Source organism: Cyprinus carpio, chromosome B2 (assembly GCF_018340385.1).
Source record: "Cyprinus carpio isolate SPL01 chromosome B2, ASM1834038v1, whole genome shotgun sequence".
Lineage (NCBI taxonomy): Eukaryota > Metazoa > Chordata > Actinopteri > Cypriniformes > Cyprinidae > Cyprinus > Cyprinus carpio.
The window spans coordinates 11,090,674-11,110,854 of record NC_056598.1 but is presented as its reverse complement, the minus strand read 5'-3'; the positions used below and the strand labels follow the sequence as shown (position 1 = coordinate 11,110,854).

The following is a 20,181-nucleotide window of genomic DNA, read 5'->3' as shown; positions in this document are numbered from 1 at the left end:
ACACTGGAAAAGGAGATCAAAGTGGAAAATAGGAATTATTCTGAAAAAATAAGGACTCAGTTCACTTCCAGCGACTCAGCATCAGTGTGGAAAAGTCTGAAGGAGATCACCAACTACAAGACACCATCTCCCAGCACTGTGGAGAATCAACGACTGGCAGACAATCAGAATGAGTTCTACTGCAGGTTTAATAGAACACCCCACACCCGTCCTGAATACCTCTCCACACAACCATTCACACCCCCTGGAACCCCCCTCTCCCTCACACCTGCAATTCAGATCAGCGAAGATGAGGTGCGCCAGGTCTTCCGGAAGCAGAAAAGGAAAAAAGCACCAGGCCCAGATTGTGTTACACCAGTCTGTCTGAAATCCTGTGCTGACCAGCTGGCCCCCATCTTCACACAGATCTTCAACAGATCACTGGAGCTGTGTGAAGTCCCTTCATGCTTCAAACACTCCACCATCATCCCCATCCCAAAAAAATCCAAAATTACAGGACTAAATGACTACAGGCCTGTGGCTCTAACGTCTGTGGTCATGAAGTCATTTGAAAAACTGGTGCTGGCCCACCTGAAGGACATCACTGGACCCTTGCTGGATCCTCCCAGACCAGGGACTTATGTGAGAATCCTGTTTGTGGACTTCAGCTCAGACTATAACACTATCATCCCAAACCTTCTCCTGCCCAAACTAACTCAGCTCTCTGTGCCCACCTCCATCTGTCAGTGGATCAACAGCTTCCTTACAGACATGCAGCAGCTAGTAAGGCTGGGAAAACTCACATCCAACACCCGCACCATCAACACTGGAGCTCCTCAGGATTGCGTTCTCTCCCCACTGCTCTTCTCCCTGTACACCAACGACTGCACATCTAAAGACCCCTTTGTCAAGCTCCTGAAGTTTGCAGACGACACAGACACTCATCGGCCTCATTCAGGACGGTGACGAGTCTGCTTACAGACAGGAGGTTAAAGAGTTGGCTGTCTAGTGCACTCTCATCAACCTGGAGCTTAACACGCTCAAAACAGTGATGATGATCGTGGACTTCAGGAGAAACCCCCTGCACTCCCCCCACTCACCATCATGAACAGCACTGTGACTGCAGTGGAGTCATTCAGGTTCCTGGGCACAACCATCTCTCAGGGCCTGAAGTGGGACATTCACATTGACTCCATTGTGAAAAAGGCCCAGCAGAGGTTGTCCTTCGCCAGCTGAGGAAGTTCCACCTGCCACAGGATCTGCTGAAACAGTTCTACTCCGCCTTCATTGAATCCATCCTCTGCACTTCAGTAACTGTCTGGTTCAGCTCAGCTACCAAATCTGACCTCAGAAGACTACAGAGGGTAGTCCGGACTGCTGAGAGAATCATTGGTACAACCTTCCCTTCTATTCAAGAACTGTACTCATCCAGAGTGAGCAAAAGGGATGGCAAAATCACTCTGGACCCCTCACATCTACTTTTCCAATTTTATTTCATAAACCAACATCTCAGATGTTATGTCAAAACGTTATGGGGTTTCAAATCAAAAAATGACTTTCTGTTACAGAACAGGGCATTGATTTCATACATGTCCACTGTAGAGGACTTCAGGACTTAAATCGTGTTTATCAGGCAATTTGGGAGACACAAAAAGTGAATATGGAAATAAATTATACATCAATATTCCTATGAAATAATAGATATTATTATTAAAATGTTGACAATTATTACTCCAATTAATACACTTCTTTTTTCATTAAATGTTGCTCCAAGAACACATTAATATGCAAATTAGATACAGTGTATAGATACATTGCATTGAATAGAAATATTAATTTATGCCCATTTTACCCACATATTGCATGAAGTAAAATGGTGTATCAATTCATTATCTTTCATAACATAGTTGAGAATCATCTTTATACAAATTTTGGTTAAAGTATATCTATTTATATTTACAATATAACACTTTCTTTGTAAATTTTTGTTGTTGTTGTTGTAGTTAGATCTTAGGATAGCTCTTTGATGTACAGTATGGTAGGAACATGCATATTTTGTTACACATGGAATCTCTTAAATTCAATTAAATCTGTATTTTTAACATTTCAAATTGCTTTCATTCTAAAGAATACAAATATGCAAACATCTTATGATTTATTGATTAAACTGTTGCAAAGTGGAGGGACACTCTTTACCAGTTGTTCTCTCTGCTAACAGTTACTTTCATGAATAATCTAATGTAAATTTTACAGTGCAATTATTTAATGTGCATAAATGCAATACAAGCTCAATGTAGGGTTATAGAGGCTTGAAGTAGTACATAATACAATAGATATTTATATGTAAAATATTTTGTGCTGTAATAATATTTGTATACTGAAAGAAATGAATATACAAACAATTGCTGTTATATAACATGATTTAATGACAAATATTTGATTTGAATATGACTCATGCATGAGCTTTTCTGTGTGTAAGTTTTTATTAAAAGCTTAGAAGTCTCTGTTGTTCAAAATCGTGCATAAGATGTATCTGGTATTTATGCACACTGGTAATGAGAATATACTTTCTTGAAACATTTCCATCAGGATCTTGGCCTTTCCAACATTGCTGTATTCAGCAACATCCACTAATGTGCCATTTACATATTAATATTTAAGTTAATTGAGTTGCATTGTGAAATCAGAGGTAACCTGCACGTTTTAAATACAAAACACACATCATAAGGTTGAGCACGGTTCAAATTCAGTTTATTTATAGTACATTCAATTCTGAAACAGTCAACCAAGCTTGTAAAACAAAGTGAAAATTCAAGCAAATTAAAAGCAATACTATGCAGTTGTTCTTCGACCCTTTTAAAGAGACTGGGTTCATTCCATAAAGAATCAGCTGAGTGAAACCCCTCCCTCATGGCAAATGGGAGTGGCCAAACACAGTCACCACACTGTGGCCTCTTCCATTCACCTCCTATTGCAGGGGAAGAAAACAACTCAGCAGATCATACAATAATATGAGGTGTTTCTGTGTGAATATTTTGCGTGCATGTGATATTTAATTTTTTCGCAAAACAAAAACAAAAAACAAGTTATTAAAAAAATACTAATCACCTGACATCACCTTGCTCTGTTGAATCCCTAAAATCACTTAAGATTGTGTGGCATTACCTTAGTTTATAATGGAATTAATCTCTAATAATATTCAGTATTAATGAAGAGTGAACAATATGCGTCATGTGATTTCAACCAGCCATACTGCTACAACCAGAAACAGAACTGATATGCAAACAGAATCCATAAGAGCATAACACTCACATAAATAGTCCCTGATCACATCAAAGAATAAGAAGTTCCTCATAGCCATCTTTAGTACCTGAATGCAACGTGAATTTGGACCTTTTTACCACCTCGTATAGTAAATAAGCCTGGAAAGGGATAACTATGATGAAATGATTTCCTAACCAAAATGTAAAGGACAGTAAGAGATATTTTCCAAACAACAGGTCAGCTCCTTTGAGTTCAGAATGATCAGGTCCTAAACTGAAAATAAATTAACAAGCATTCACACTGTAGCACAAGTCAGAGCATAGTGTGAGTAAAAGGTGCCAGGACGTGGAATGGTAACACTGGGAATGTGAGATTCTTCTTTTTTTTGTTAAAAAGTAAATAAAAGAGATAAATAGTGCATATGGTGTCCATGAGGGTAATATGGAAGTGGTGTGTTTATAATATGCTGTGGATGGTTTGGGTGAGCGAGGGCACAATGAGGTGGATGATCAGAAACGGATGAAGGTGGCATCTATCTGCCTGACACTGGGAAGAGCCAACATGATCTTGCGTCTGTATTGAGGGTCCTTCTGCAAAGGGTTTCTCTCCAGATAGACAGTCTCTAGATCTTTGGCGTTCTTGAGTTCATCCAAGTCTGCCCAGTTATAAATTTGGTTGTCATTCATCTGTATAAGGAAGAAAAAAAAATAGCTTTTTAACAATGCTTTGTCATTTTTTAGATGTTATTAAAATAAGCATTGTAAATTGATACTACAGAGTACAATTTTTACATATACTACCATTCAAAAGAAAACTAATTTTCTTCAGCAAACATGCATTACATTTTATGTAAAGACATTTATAGCATTACAAAAGATAAGACTCTTAAACTTGTGTTTTATGATTTTATTGTGGAATACCCTCCAATGTGTGTAAATATCAAGAACCATTTGATTCTTCACTTCATGGCTTGTATAAAATAGAAAACAGTTATTTAAAACGGTAATAATATTTCTTAGTATTACTGTTTTGAACTGTATTTTTGATCAAATAAATGTAGCCTTGTTGAGCATAAGGCACTTAGAAGATTAAAAGGTAACACTTTAGTATAGGGAACAATTCTCACTATTAACTAGTTGCTTATTAGCATGCCTATTATCATATTGGCAGTTTATTAGTGCTTATAAGGCACATATTCTGCATGACCATATTCTAAATCCCTAATCTGACCCAATACCTAAAATTAATGGTGTTGTATGTAAGTTTTTGACTAAAGCTTAAAAAATACCATAATATGTTTGCAGCTATTTAAGAAACATGCTAAGTTAACATACTTGTTTATATGAGAAACAATGCTACAGTCAGTTGCTGACTGTAATGTGAGTTCCGGGCAGAAATTTTTTATATTATGTTTGATGCTATTTTAGGTTCAGCAAAATGTCGGTCTTTGTTTTGGTTTGTGAAACCCGCCCACTGCCAGTTTATGTTTATTTGTGAAGTAATTTTATGGTTGTTTTGTGAGTTTAGTGTGGGTTGTGGGTATTTTTTTTGTTTTTTTTTTGGTTTTTTTTCGGTTGTATTTGTCATCAATCTGGCAACCTGCGTAAAATCTGCGTGTGCGTGAGGAGGAGGGGCCGATAAAAAAAAAAAAAAGAAAAAAAAAAAAAGATATCGCTATCATTTTTTTTTTGTTTTGAATTAAATAGTTAGTTCACTCGGTGTGTGTCATTCATACATAAAGTTTATTTACATCCTTACCAACTATAAATAAGCAAAAGTCATAGTAAATGGTTTGTTTATAGTGAGAATTGGACCTTAAAATAAAGTGACCGATTAAAAAAACCTTACTGACCTCATTTTTTTATTTTGAGAATTGGACCTTAAAGGGAACACACAAAAAATTATGCATTTTTCCCCCTTTTTAATTTTTAATTAATTTTACAGGTTTGAACATTTAATATTACAAAATTAACTTAAATTTTTTTTTTGGGCCACGCCATGGCCTGAGGAGGGGCATTCAATGACCGCTAGGGGGGGCAGTCGAAATGCCCACCACCAGCGCCGGCACTGTAGTAATGGTTTGAGGACTTAAAATAAAGGTGGGGACTAAAACCTGCCCCACCACAGCGCCGGCACTGTAGTAAATGGTTTGTTTATAGTGAGAATTTGACATTAAATTTAAGTGAAGTTTTAATGTCTTATTTTCTTACCCAAAATTCTTTTAATTCAGTCAAATGGCTGATATTTTCAATCTTTTTTATCCTGTTCGCAGCGATATCCAAAGTTGTCAGCTTTTTCTAAAAAAAAGAAAGGGAAGAGGAGAGATGAGATGATGTGTGTGTTTTTTCTATAAATTATTTTTTGTTGGGTGGATATTAATTAAATGATTTGTGTGGAGATCAGAACACAGGTGCAGTGGAGAGAACTTCAGAATAGCTGGACAAACGTGAATGTTAAACACAAAACTACCAGATTCTAGCCTGACAGCTTCTTAACATGTATTTTACGATGGTTTCTTTATCTTGCAATTTGCTACAGATATTTAAAAAGATTTAAGGCACAAATATTCTGTGCAAACACTGTGCATAAACTTAGAATGGACAGGAAACAGTATGGCATCTGTGGGCAACCATGTTAGATCTTACATTGTTCTCCAGGCCCTCAATGACTTCAATGCCATTATGACTCAAGTAAAGCTCTCGCAGATTCACAAGATTCTGGAGTCCTTCCAACCTCGTGATGCGGTTACTCTGTCAGACAGGAACAGGTGTTAACACCCAAAAGAAAAGGCGAATTTGGCCTAAAAAAAAACCCTTTCCAGCACAAACGCACCTGGATACTGAGAACCGTCAGACTGTGCAATCCATCAAGGTTCTGTAGCTGCGTGATTTTATTCGTCCCAAGGAACAAACTCTCCAAAGTAGTAAGACAATCCAGATTCTCAATAACCTAAAATATACATAACATAAGCATTTGCATACATAAAATTCAAGCCAGGACATAGAGAAATGTTAAACAGTAAGCAAAGAAGAATATGTAACACATAAAGAGCAGATGAGGTTTTGGATGTCTCACCCTGATGCGGTTGGAGCCCAGCTCAAGCATCTGGAGGCTCGTCAGTTGATCGAGGTTGGCAATGCTTGTAATCTTATTATGAAGCAGGAAGAGTTTCTTGATTTTTGAGAGACACTCCAATCCCTCAATCTTCCTCAATAAGTTGAACGATACATCTAGCTGCCTGCAAATTACAATCACAAATGAGAAAACTGCATGTATTTGAACTTTCTCAATTCTTCAAGTACAAGAGATATAAAATTCTTCATGTATTCCTTCTATTAATGGTTTGATAAAGTTTTGAAAAACTATCATTTTATACCATTTTCCTTTCTGGTGCTCTCTCTCTTTTTTTTACTGCATGCCAGTTGCACCACTTGACTTTGATTTGGTGTATACATTTTTTTAAATATTAATTCAGCAGCTTTTTTTAAAAAAAAATTGCAAAACAATCATGCTAAAATACAGTTTCCTTTCAAGATTTTTATTGAGAGAGAAAAAAATAAAATAAAAAATAAGCTTCTTTAATATTAGGGAAGTTAATCTAACATCTGTGTCTCCCAAAAATATCACAATGGATTTGAATACAAAAATTAAAAACATCATGCTTATCAAAAATGTGGTTAATTCACGTATGTACACTACTGCTCATATGTTTGGGGTCAGAAGTATCTTGCTCCCCAAAGTTGCATTTATTTTATTAAAAAATACAGTAAAAACAATAAAAGCAATATTGTGAAATACCATCACAATTAAAAATTACTTTTATATTTTAATATGTCATTTATTCCTTCGATGGCATAGCTCAGAAATCATTTTAATATGATGATACTTTAGAATGCATTACTATTAAACTGCTTAAAAAAAACACTGACCGTAAACTTATGAATAGCAGTGTATAAATACAATTTCTAATGTATTTATAAGAAAAGAAGGGTTGTACGTAATAAGCAGCGTCATGTCTGACTTACTCAAGCTCTGTCAGGGCCTGAAGATTCTCTAGTTTGCGGATCTGGTTGTCATAAAGATCGAGTTCCCTCACTGAGACGAGGCTGTCCAAGTTCTCAATGCGTTTGATGAGGTTTTGTCTAAGAGAAATTGTCTGATGATAGAAACAAAGACATTTACGATACTCCAAATAAGCAAATCTATATCCAGTCAGTGGACAACCCTACTGTATTACCCCCCAAAAACACCCAGCATTTGATACTCTCACCTTTGCCTTCCGAAGAACCTCCAGACCCTCAATCTTCCCAATGCGACAGTGGACCAGATCCACATCCTAAATAATCAACAAACACACAATGAATCAAGGTGCTAATAACATCATCGGTCTAACCTCTCAAAAAGCGAATGTCTCACCTCTTCATCTGGGTCTAAGGTTATGGTGTCCATGTCAACAGGTGACTCCTCAGGCACTAAAAAAGGAAGCGAGAGAAGCGGTAAGGACACAGATCATACAGATCATCGTTTTAATGGATTTCCCTCACACAAAGGTGGTCTCACCAGTCGAAGGGGCTTGCAAGGAGTCGACCTCTCCATTGAGACTCTTCCTCTTGGTCTCATCATCACCAGATTCCTCAGACTCACCCCTCCTATCCACTTTAAAATCACAGTTTTTATGAATAACATTGAATAATTAGGACACACCCACAATACTAATCTGCTTACAAAATGCCACTGCTGCTATCTGGGCCAAATAATCGTGAGAGCACGTACTTTAACATGAAAGCATAATTTCAAAGCTGAACCCATCCCACACACAGCAGCATCCCACACACAGCAGCTGGAGGCGTCGAGAAAAGCTCGTTTGTCACGTCTAATAGCTCACATGCAGGTTCTCCTACACTTTAACCATCCAAGCAGGTGACACTTTGACAAGTAACTTAATGTGAGCTGGTGGGCTACATTAGCTAACGTTAACCAGCAAGGAGTGCTGGCATCGACGCCCTGTCCACTACTAAACACACAGCTGAACAGAGCATACAAATACACGCAAAAGAGAAACCAAGAAACGAAGCAGCCTTTATCGCCGTGTCATGCGTGCAGACTATAAGAGTAGCATTAGTTAGCTGTGTGATAAACGTAAACAATTACACACTGCAGTCTGAATGAATGGTAAGAGCACATTTATATATTAACCGATTAAAAATAAAACTCAGCTTGGTTATAAAGAGTGGGAGGAAAAAGAATAATCGCTATTTTTTTATTTTTTATTTAGAGGCTCTGTTGAAAATAAATCATTAAAAATACACAAGTCAGCTCACCTTCCATCTCTTGAGGGTCTCCGACAGATAAAGTCGCCATTTTTCTTTAATCCCGCCCACTTTACTAGATGATTGACACCTTGCTCGACCAATAGCAAACCTGAAATCCGTTTCCTACGCCCATGGACTATTTATAATCACGCTTATATAATAAATTTAATACACGACAAAATCAAACGCAAAAAATGCTCCCAGATTCTCTCACTCTTTTTTTTTTAGCTATTATAAATAAATGTTACTGTTTTTTTGTTCATACCAATTTATCCTCATAGAATCCTATAAATATAGAATTAATGAATCCTTATTAGGTTTAGACTTTTATTGTGAGACTTTATTCACATAACACTGTTATTATTTTTATTGTCGACATAGCCCCAGCACTTCAGCCATCTAATTTCATTAAAACATTACTTTTACAATTTTAGACCCATCAATTACATAATGTTTATCGGGTCATAGTTAATGTTTAATTATGTAGACAGAAATGTCACATTTTATATGTCCACTGACCTCAGATTGAAAACCATTGATTTATTAGCATGACAATGCACACAATCTGACACTGAAATGGCATAATGAAAATTTATTAAAACAACTAATTTCACATACTGACATGAAACATGGCACAATGAGTTCTTTGACAATCTATTAATACATTTATCTTTACAAACATTCTCTGTCTATTCTCTCTTTAAGATCCTGATAAAAGCATAGGATATTATACAGTTTCACAGTTACTCATTTTTACTACAGTTGAACATATGCTATTATTAGCCACTGTTGATAGTATAAAGTGACAATCTGTGACACTGTGCTACAGTTCTGTATACAAACAAGAATAACCGGTTGGATGCTTAAAGCTGAAGAAAAAAAACACATTAGGAAATATAGCCCTTCAGGTAACAAGTTTTCCATGTTTGCAGCATTCGTTTTGTATTATGAGGTACATCTGATTAAAAAAATAACCTACACAATGCCAAGACTATAAAGCAATTAGAAAATATTAACTAAAATTACATGACTTAATTACAACAGAATTAATGAATGCTTGTATAAATTACTATACACTGAAATGTTAAATAAATTAATTTGTTCATATAAAAAAACAAAAAAAACAAAAAAAACATGGAAGTTGGATTAAGGCACTGATAGATTTTTAGTGCCTAATGACTAAATTATTGATTGGCAAAATCATAATACTACGAGTAGGAATTGTGCCGCAGCCTGCCGCTTCATCATCATAATACCACTGGATTCACACCCGGGTGATCTGGATTTACACAAACAAGTTGTAAATCTGTAAAATCCCCCGTGATTTGGCAAAACTGTAACTAACCTTTGATATGCAGGTTTCTAAATCCAGATTGGAAATCATACTGTTCAAGAGTTTCTCTCTGTGACAGAGAACTGCCCTAAACCCGCTGAGATGAATATGAAGAAACCTGTATTCTGGGAAATCAGGGCTGGCTGTACCAGTGCATAGAGCGCTGAAGAGCCCTCTCCCAGCTCTGCAGTACACCTCTGTATCGGCCGTCCTTGTCCCAATCTGCTTTACTCCTCCGGGGAAGGAATTGTTGGTCAGTGGTCAAAAGCTTCTTCAGCTCTTCTTGGTTCCTCCAGTAACCTAAAGGACAGTTCAAATTAAAACGGGCAGATTAACCCTTTAAAGCCTGGCATATGAAATACGTTTATTTTTATTTTTTTTATGTTTATTGAACCTTTAGGCAAAAATCAGGGGAAAAAAGTACTTGTGTTTTTTGTTAAGTATTATATCTGCATCATGTTTTTATGGCTCATTTAGCATAATAGATGCTTTTCAAGTCCCAAACTGAGCAAAAATATGCAATTTTGTACAGCTGCTGATATTTATATTGCAGGAGTAAGATGAAGTCCTGATTCTTGTCATTTAAATCAGAGATCTTTATAACAGTATAGCAGACAACTTACATAAAATGCATATTAATAAATATCAGTTGTAACTCTTTATCTCCTAATAATGTGTCTTAGTAAGATGGTATTTAAATTCTTAGGTTTACAAAGCAAAATATACAGTATAACGCAAAGCAATACAATGATGCTAGAGAGATCTTCAAAAGTCTGAAGTATCATGTTTGTTACTCATTTTAACAAGATTTTTTTCTAGAAATGACGTATGAATAATCAAGTAAACCAATAAAAGACATATGTACTATGCTTTTAAAATTATACTAAAAGGCTCAGACAGCAGAAGACATGTAGTAGATTGTACACAACAGGATTTTCAGCCAAGTTATGATCATGTTGATCATTTAAAGGCCTTAGACATTTGTTTACCAACTATGATACAGAGTTAAGACGGATTTAGCCTAGATTAGGAATAGTTTATTTGCTGCACTCAAATGTGGCTAGTTCCTTACCTGTTCCTAGTCCTGCAACAAAAGCAGCTCCAAGGCAGGACATGTCAAAGTGACTTGGACGTTCTATCTTACGCCCCAACAGATCAGCTGTGAGTTGCATGATGAAATTATTGGTGCAAACACCTCCATCTGCCCTGTAAACGTGTAGCAACACACAAAAGGTCAGACAGGCAGAGTCAAGCTCAATGCAATACGACAGACAAACCCTCACCTGATTTTAGTGATAGGAATACGGGTTTCTCGAAGCATGATTTCAAAGAGCTGCTTGTTCCTAAAAATCAGAATCAGAATTGCTGTTGAATTGTGGCATGTGAATTACAGGAATCACACAAGATGTTATGATTAGGAATGCACTGGTATTAAAACTGATCAGAGTCCAACACAGTCCCATGAAAATTTTAACTATTTTACAGGGTTTCTTGGGGAATTGGTGACAAATTTGAGTTAGGTTTATAGGGTTCAACCTTCATGCTTAGTTAAAATGAATGTTTTCTTGTGAATAATACTAAATTGCTAATACAAAATCATACTAAATACTAATACAAAAGAAAAAAAAAATACTAATACAAAATCATACTAAATTGCTAACTTGTTAAAAAAAACACTTTGCATATTCTTCTTAGATAGAAATGGAAGATGGTTGGAAATGCCAAATTTTCACATTATAATGTACAGTGTGAAAAATTACATTTAACAATGTTATTCAATTATTAGTGTTTTAAAAGACTAACTTTGAGTGAGACAAAAAAAAAATCCAATATCCATGACAACCATTATATCATGCATCCCTAATTATGACACACATTTACAGTACAAACATGAAGAAACAGAAACACAATTCTACAGTATATACAGTGGAGATGGAACAGAAGAACATGAGAAGGAAACTATCCTGGGCTATTGACTTGGCCTTTATTTCTTTAATGGGGGAACTTTTGGAATGGTGAGTCTATTTAACTCCTCTAGATTGGTATAGAACGCCAAGGGATGTATCAGGTTACCTTCTCATTTCTGTTTTCTGATTGTGCACCAAGGCAGATGATAATTGAAGAACTCATTTTAAGAACTTGATGTGCCAATGTACTTTATAACCCAAGTGACGTTTTCTTTCCTGCAAACACTGTTTGAGATAAAATGGCCTAAAAATTTGCAGGGTTTCTGTGGATATATTTGGTCTTTTATACAAATTTCTGTAGTGATAATTTAGCATTTGAGAATTCATTGTGGAGAATTCATTTTTAGATTATTAAACTGATAAAAAGTAACTGAAAAACAATAAATAAATAATAAAAAAAGTGTAAAATCAAATAAGTTAAATTCTACAAACAGGATTGGATATGCTACAAAACACATACGGTTGAAGACAAAGTCTATTTACTCTGTCCTGCAGTGTTCTGATGCTCAAATATTTTCATTTCCAACGACGTTAATCATTCATTTAGGTTATCTTGCGTTTTATCAGAACACGAACAATAACAGATGATTTGAAGCAATTCAGCACTATGTATGAGACCTGATTGATTAATTTAGCTTGCGCTGTGTTTTAGTGTATACTAGTGTCAGAAATAAAACTTTGTTTTTGTTAGGGGCTGATATTCGCCCATTTTCCCCAAAGCCCTGGTTATTTTCTGACCTTGACACAATCAGTGCCTTCTGACTTTTTATAGCTTTAACATTCTTTGATTCATGAGACATCTTATTTTAATGATACAGACAGATCTTGCAAGCTCACCTGAAAGCTATGGACTCCAGAATGGCTCGAACAAGATGTCTCTTGGTTGTGGAGGGTTTTAAGCCCATGAAAGAGGCACAAGCTTTAGGATCATTCAGAGGGGCCTGTAGCACATCAACAGAGAAGGTCTTGAAATGCCACAACACTGTATAAAATTCTCTTGTATATACAACAAATTCTGCTAAATTCAAACTTAAAAACAGTATGACGGATACACACAAACACACCTGTAAGCCACTGAAAGAAGGCACAAAATACACGCCGTCTGAGTCTTCCACACTAGTGGCTATAGCCCCAGTCTCCTTCACATCAGAAAAGAGCTCTGTAAGAAATTACGTTACAATAATAGAATTATTTTTTATTTTCTTAACCCAAGTTAAATAAATTATCATAATTGAGAGGAACGTGCATCTACTGTCTGAAATGGCTTTTTTTTTTTGGTTGTGAAAAACACATATTTAAGTTAAGAAATGTGTGTATGCTTGTAAATCCATATTAGTCTCCTCCTCCTCTTCCTCCTCACCTAGATCTTGGGCCCATTTAATGGCAGCACCTGTTCCAGCAGCATTACCTTCAGCCAGATACACAACATCAGCACCAATCTTCCAACCCACCAGCGGATAGAGGCCTATTCAGAAAACAGATGAAAAAGAGAGATATAAAGAGGGACCAACAAATGGACACATCACTGGCTCGCCACACTGATTCATGATGAGTAATGAGTCACATCGTGCCCTAACCTGCTGTTTCCAGTTATATTTTGTATTTCAGTGTTGAAAACAGTTGTGTCGCTTGATCTGTAAGATCATCACTAGAATGACATACCAGCTATAGACGTGTGTGGTTTGTTTCCTGTATTGATGTTCATGAAGGTCCCTGTGCCCATAGTAATTTTCACATCACCAATGTCAAAACAGCATTCTCCAAACATGGCTGCTTGTTGGTCTGCCATCTTTGAAAAAGACATGAAAGGTTGGGTTGTGGCATCAAATACAAAATCAAGCGCACACACACATTATTAAAACTTCATGACAACATTTATACTCACAACAGACATGACTGGGATGGGCACCCCGAATATGGAAGGATCACATGTGCCAAATTTATGACTAAATATGAGAGAGAAAAAAAAAGAGCATTATTTGTTTAGTCAAACACAGACTAGAAAGAACTCTGGAAATACCAGAGCAATTCAGGGTGCATGAGTACCTGGTGTTCTGCACACTGGGGAGGATGGACAGAGGTATAGAGAGGAGTGAGCAAAGAAATCCACTCCAGCACATCTGATGATCACACAAACACACACACACTATAATCACACACAACATCCTATGAACAAGCACCACTTACAGAAACACGTTCTAAGACACTATATCGACAAAAGATACAAGAAAACATACACACACATACGGTAAACATGAAAGGCCTTAAAAAGATAATTCACCCCAAAGAAATTATAGAACAATAAAAACACTTGTGTTTTTGTGTGTGTGTGATATGGAGCAAGTGAATATATTTTTTGATAATGAAGAAAACCATTTATGGAAAACTGTGCACCAGAAAACCATGCGCATTCATTGATTTACTTTAAATTGGTGTGTGCTAGCCTATGACAAAGTGGAACAAGTTTTGCCCTGTTCCTCAACCAAAGCAATTGTTTATTAAAGAGCAGCACATTTTCTCCTTTTGTGTCCCATGTTTGAAAGACAGTCATGCAGATTTGGAACAACATGAGGGTGAGTAAATAATAACCCCCATTTTTGGGAGAACTCTCTCTTTATGTATCTGTTTTTAAATGTCTGATCTCTCACTGTACATGTGTTTGTACTGAGATCAGATAACAGCAATTACACAAATATAGTAAGTGGACAGTTGTAACTGACCTGATAGGAATCAAATATTGCTGTTGCGCTGGCATTAGAGTAATCAGTGGCATGAACCAGGCCTGCAAAAAAACAAACAAATAAACAAACAATAAAATAGGGGTGTCAAACGATTAATCGTGAGTAATCACATCCAAAATAAAAGTTGATGTTAATAATGTATGTGTACTGTGTATATTATATGTATGTATGTGTGTATATATATGTGTATCTATCCATTTCGTCCCCTTGGAATTATAAGGTTCACACCCACACCCCTATGTATATATTTACAAATAAAATACAAGTATTAATTAATTCAGGCAATGCTATAAATGTATCTCCATTACAGCCATAAATTCATAATTAGTGATTGGTTTATAATTTGCAAGACTAACCAACTAGTTCTTAAAAGACAAAAACAACTTCATTACTATGTAAGTACAATTTGCATTTAACATCACAGAAAAAAACAAATGTGCATCTGTACATTAAAAAATGTTAACCATTCAAATTTTTGGATATGAATAAGATTTTTTGCTTGAAAGACTTCAAACTGGCTCCTGGCCATCCTTATCAATGATGTGCCAAGTTGGAAAATGTGACAATGATAATAAGTACTGTAAGATCATCCCTGTATATGTGACTGCTTATGATTAACTACTCATAACACTGGTGTGTGACTTTCATTCACCTTTGACAAGGGTTGTGGGCAAATTGCTTTCTAAGAATAATAGTGACAGTCAGTGATGTAAGAGATCAGATCTGTGGCATGCTTTCATTGAGCAGATCACTCTGAAGAGCCTCTTACAGATCAAACAGGTTTTATTTCAGCAACCTCTCAAAGGAATCCAGCCAGAATACTTTGCACTCAGCTGTCTGATTTTCACTGTTAAAATGACTTCTATACAACAGGACAGTGTTTCTATTTCATAATGAAATACCCACCTTTAGTCAGTTTGTACAGCAGCCAGGTGTCTATAGTCCCAAAATAACAGGAGTCGTCTTCGACTGCCTGCCGCAACTGAGGAGTGAGAAGGTTGGGATAAATATACTAGTCCTAAAAAAGACAAATGCTGAATGCCATATTTGAACTACTCCTGGTTTACCTGAGGGATATTGTTCAAGGCCCAGACCAGACGCAGGGACACATGCTGGGTGGTAAAAACTACCAGACTGGCTGCAAGGAACCGCTTCTGTCTGGTGAGGAAGTGCAGCATCTTCATCACACCGTGTACTGTCTGCCATAAAACATACACGCAAATAAATGTTTTTAAGCAATAATAATAAAAAATATAAAAATTTAAACTTGCCGAAATGTATTTACCCTTTTGCCCCATTAAGATGTAGATGAGCAGATCTGAATAAACTTTAAGCATTAAATCACTTGCTCCTAAGTGTTTTGGACTGCATTTGCTTGTATTTGATGATTAAACTGTGCATATTTCTCTCCTGATTCAGACAAGATAATGTTTTCACTGAAAAAAGCAATATTATTGATAGAGGACTCATTTTAATTGGAAGCAACTGTTTTAAGTTTAAAACGTCTAAATGATGCATTTGTTTCTTACAAACACACAGTTTGGACTCTCATTCTGACGGCACCCATTCACTGCAGAGGATCCAATCGTGAGCAAATGATGTAATGCTACATTTTTCCACATCGGTTATGATGAACAAAAGAAAACAAACAAACAAACAAAAACCAACACCAAGTTATCTATATCTAAAGGTGAGTGAATTTTAAATTTTTGGTTGAACTATTCACTTTTTATTTAAAAAGGATTACAGACTTGACAAGAATATGCCCTAAGAGTAACTTAAAGAACAAAAACAAAAACAGTAGACCACCACCTTCAAGCTTGACCTCTGCCCTCAGTGATAAGATGCTGAAAACATTTTCCTCTGTTGAAAGTTGTTGAAGAATAACCAGTTTTATCTGCGACTACATACACAGGGATGTTTGCTCTGCAATTACATGGGTTGTAAGTTCTCACACATTCAAAAATGTCTTGTACAAACTGACATGGTTTCGTTTCTGCAATGATAAGACAAAACTAATTAATGTGAATGCTGTTGGACCATTACACGACCACACTGGGTTTCAAACATGAAACTCAAAGCTGCCACTTAAGAAGGAATTCTGCTGACTCAAACATGAGCACTTTTAGCATGTGTAACAAAGATCCTCACAGGATCCACATTCACTTATATCACACAAATATATTGGCAATCCGTGTTCGAGCAGTCAGAGGGGTTCTTGTTTCACTGCTGCATTGCTCATTTAGCTTACAGGACTTGGAATGAATGAAACACTCATTCATTGACGTACACAATAAACGACAAACACCACGATCTGTCACTGTCCAAACAATACACACTTTGTATTGTTTGCAGTAATAAACTGCTGTAAACTGATATTCATGAACTGTTATTAAATAATATATGCAATTATTTAGCCATGAAATGAACAAATATGTCAGATGACATCATGCACAGCAGGCTCACTACCTTCATAGTGCAGGACCTGTTCCACGATCTCACCAACTCGGCTGCCCTCAAGTCCTGCCAGGTGATGAAATTATGAAACGGTTTTCCCGTGTTTCTGGAGACGATAACAAAAGAATATATGCCACCACCGTATATGTCAGTTTTCTGCAAAACAATCCCGGGATTTAATGTATACGAACCTGTCCCATGTTATGAATGTTGCCCTCTGGGTCGAGATGCCAAGACTTTCCATTTGGCACATCTGTAAGCCTGAGTCTAAACCAAAGAGAGAGAAGAGGAGAGGAGTCTTGTCATTATTATAAGCTTATTGTAAACTTATGGACCTACATTTATCACAGAGGTTCTCAACCTTTTTGACTCAAAGGCCTCCCTTTTTCCAAGACAATATTTAAAGGCCTTTCTATTTAAACTGATATGTACCTCTGTTGCAGTAAATATAACTATGAAGTCTAAAAAGTTGATGTGAGTTTAATGAGTTCAACATCCTTATTTGTAGCGTTTTGAGCATTTCAATTAAGATTATGTTCATATAACGAAATGTAAATAATTGCATCCTTCTAGATGTTTGCTGAGCACCTCTACTAGGCCACAGACCCTTGACTGAGAACCACTTATGGATCAGATTGCACATCAAAATGATTTTCAGTAGCCCTGAAAAGTACATTAACACCTTCTCATATCAAACATCCAATATGCTGGATTAATTTGTTTTAGATTCTCTTTCCAAACTGCCTTATGTATGCATTTATTTATTGGTAAACATAAAACTTCATTCATAAAAGGCAGCATGTGAAAGCAATGCTCACCACTGAGTTTTTTAAAATGCTATTATATTTTCATTTAACAATTTTTGTGTGAATTTACATGTCCATATATACTGAATGTTTGGAATGTAAAATTGTACACAGTGTCGTATTACACATTAACATATGTGCAATAACTTTAATAATGCCTAAGCTGCTCCATGATGACGTAATTACAAAAATGCTGTTCATTAGTTTCACTCAGTTTACTCAAAAAAAAAAGAAAAAAGAAAAAAAAGAAAAGTAATTAGTAAGGAGTAAATATTAAACATGAATTATTAATGATATTTTATACAATAAACCTGTTACAAATGCACATGCAGAAGACAGGAAAAGTGCTGGGCTTGATTAATCTGGCATCACCAATAAAAATACTCTGATTTAATTAATTTCATTATAATACAGTTTATCTCCACAAAACACAGAAAGATTGTTTGCAGTTTGCTATTTAATGTGCATTATTTGTTTTAACATAATTTGTTTGCAAGCATGCCACTAAGGTTTAATGTTCTGAAATATGATCCAATGACATTAATATATATATATATTTTTTTTAAAAGTAACTTAAGTGTCCAAAAAGTTTTGGGGGGCGATGTATGCTTGTGTGCTAATAGAGCCCAAATAAAGATGTCTGACCTTGAACTGCTCCTTTGACAACAGTCACAAACCCTTTCCACAGATCCTCTGGGTCAATCTCTACCCATCCAGGCTGAGGATAGAGTAGGGACACCTGTAACAAGGAAGCTGCTGTCAGATTTCACACACTGGAAGGCACTGGTACAATCCTCACAAGTCCCTTACCTTCGCGGAGCAGGATCCCCTGATGCTGGCGCTCTTATCGTACACATGGCACCTGATGGAGGTTGTTCCCACATCAACAGAGAGAATGAAAGTCTCTCGTTTGCTGAAACCGTTTCTCTGAGTCCCCATTGCACAATGAGTTCATTCAGATAACCGCAAAGATTCATTAGTCACCATGGCTGTGTGTGAACATGTCAGGGAAGATCCAAACTTGAGTCAAATGATCCCGTTTTCAACTTTGCTCCGCAGACCTTTGAGTTTCATTCCTCCATAAACTTGAACGCCCTAAGTTACCACTGGGAGAATTTTTAATCCGTTAAGAACGCCGATTTAATGTGTTCACATCATCGTTTTGAATGGACTAATCGAAAGCATATGTATGTAACGTTATGTGTCCCCAAACTTTCCCCAACTCGCGCATGTGATCTCGCGCCCTATTTTAAATCGGCATACAAACTATCTACAGTTGCGTTACGTAGCGATTTAAGCCAAAAAAAAAAAAAAAAGGTCGTTTATTTTCAAAAGTGAGTGATAAAAGTTAGCGAAACCTTAAAGTTGACGCGCCGTTAACCGCTGTGAAGACCACAAAATACAGCAGGCGGTCGATTATAAGTACCATAGTACAAACCAGTACGTCACACATCAGTCGATAGGTGTGGAGAGTTCTTAAAGGGGCAGAGCACCATTTCAGAAGCCTGCTGACAGCATGTGCTCTCGCTGCTAAATACCGGAAATACTTTAATGGAGCTGTTCGGAAATTGACCCTTTTCACATTCCAGGGTTCTTCCCACAAGAGGTAATCATCATAGTTGGGTGAACTTCTATAGTGGTGAAAGGAAACTACAACAGATAACATTTTTGCCTAACCATTTGTTCCAAAAGGGAGGAAAAATGTATAAATGTAAAGGACTATAAGACTTTATAGGATAGCATTTATAGGATTTTACAAAAGAGGAAAAAATATTAAGAGATTAAGGCGATCAGAAGAGAGAAATATGTCAAATTTAATTTAATACACAAAAATAAATCATAAGCATTCAAGCCCAAATTCATTCTTTTTCAGGAATTACAGCACCTGTTTGGAGAAACTTACAATAAAAAGGAAACACGTGTAATATATTTTATAGTTATAGTTAATTGAACCATTTAATTATTAGCATTTATGAGCCATGTGCTCCCTCAGGAACTGAGGAATGTTTGTCTTTTGATTTATGAGCAAATTAAAGTCTATGATTAACATTACTGGAAGAGACTTTCAAGTGTTGAAACATGAGTAACAAATGTTGCTTCAAACTTGAATTTAGAAGCTGCAGTGTGTTTGCTAGCAAGCTGCTCAGACAATCATTGCATTTCTTATAGCAACTTGTCAACAGATTTTCTGGGTTGGTCTGAAATTGAGGTCATAACTGAACAGCTTTACAGTAAGCCAGGCCATTAGAGGCCAATTATTTTTGCTTGTGTTGGATTTTCAAGGAAATAAAACATTTCAACATGTAAAAGAGTTTCAAAAGA

The 20,181-nt window shown here is 36.3% G+C and overlaps 2 protein-coding genes across 2 annotated transcripts; both read right to left on the bottom strand.

Annotated features, from left to right (window-relative positions):
* Nucleotides 1–2,713: 2,713 nt before the first annotated feature.
* Nucleotides 2,714–8,690, bottom strand: ppp1r7 (protein phosphatase 1, regulatory (inhibitor) subunit 7). Its single transcript, XM_042718013.1, has 10 exons — nucleotides 8,565–8,690; nucleotides 7,804–7,899; nucleotides 7,660–7,715; nucleotides 7,514–7,579; nucleotides 7,269–7,399; nucleotides 6,319–6,481; nucleotides 6,076–6,192; nucleotides 5,889–5,993; nucleotides 5,454–5,540; nucleotides 2,714–3,929 (listed from the first exon to the last, which is right to left on the bottom strand). The coding sequence occupies exons 1-10, from the start codon at nucleotides 8,602–8,604 to the stop codon at nucleotides 3,753–3,755; spliced, it is 1,038 nt and encodes a 345-aa protein (XP_042573947.1). The 5' UTR covers nucleotides 8,605–8,690; the 3' UTR covers nucleotides 2,714–3,752.
* Nucleotides 8,691–9,132: 442 nt separating this feature from the next.
* gk5 (glycerol kinase 5) lies at nucleotides 9,133–19,339 on the bottom strand. The gene is made up of 16 exons (XM_042718012.1): nucleotides 18,670–19,339; nucleotides 18,505–18,598; nucleotides 17,245–17,320; nucleotides 17,066–17,159; nucleotides 15,664–15,795; nucleotides 15,503–15,578; nucleotides 14,576–14,637; nucleotides 13,902–13,975; nucleotides 13,741–13,801; nucleotides 13,518–13,644; nucleotides 13,216–13,320; nucleotides 12,920–13,014; nucleotides 12,693–12,796; nucleotides 11,172–11,231; nucleotides 10,961–11,094; nucleotides 9,133–10,188 (listed from the first exon to the last, which is right to left on the bottom strand). The coding sequence occupies exons 1-16, from the start codon at nucleotides 18,796–18,798 to the stop codon at nucleotides 10,022–10,024; spliced, it is 1,590 nt and encodes a 529-aa protein (XP_042573946.1). The 5' UTR covers nucleotides 18,799–19,339; the 3' UTR covers nucleotides 9,133–10,021.
* Between the last annotated feature and the right edge of the window lie 842 nt (nucleotides 19,340–20,181).

Bases quoted from the DNA above. Each gene is read 5' to 3' on its own strand.
- ppp1r7 (XM_042718013.1), bottom strand. From the start codon at position 8,604: ATGGCGACTTTATCTGTCGGAGACCCTCAAGAGATGGAAG. The intron at 7,716-7,803 runs GTGAGACCACCT...TTCCTTTTTTAG, and splicing joins CTTGCAAGCCCCTTCGACTG to TGCCTGAGGAGTCACCTGTT. The intron at 7,400-7,513 runs GTGAGAGTATCA...TTCTATCATCAG, and splicing joins AGGTTCTTCGGAAGGCAAAG to ACAATTTCTCTTAGACAAAA.
- gk5 (XM_042718012.1), bottom strand. From the start codon at position 18,798: ATGGGGACTCAGAGAAACGGTTTCAGCAAACGAGAGACTTTCATTCTC. The intron at 15,579-15,663 runs GTAAACCAGGAG...CTCACTCCTCAG, and splicing joins CCTTGAACAATATCCCTCAG to TTGCGGCAGGCAGTCGAAGA. The intron at 13,321-13,517 runs GTATGTCATTCT...TTTTCTGAATAG, and splicing joins ACCACACACGTCTATAGCTG to GCCTCTATCCGCTGGTGGGT.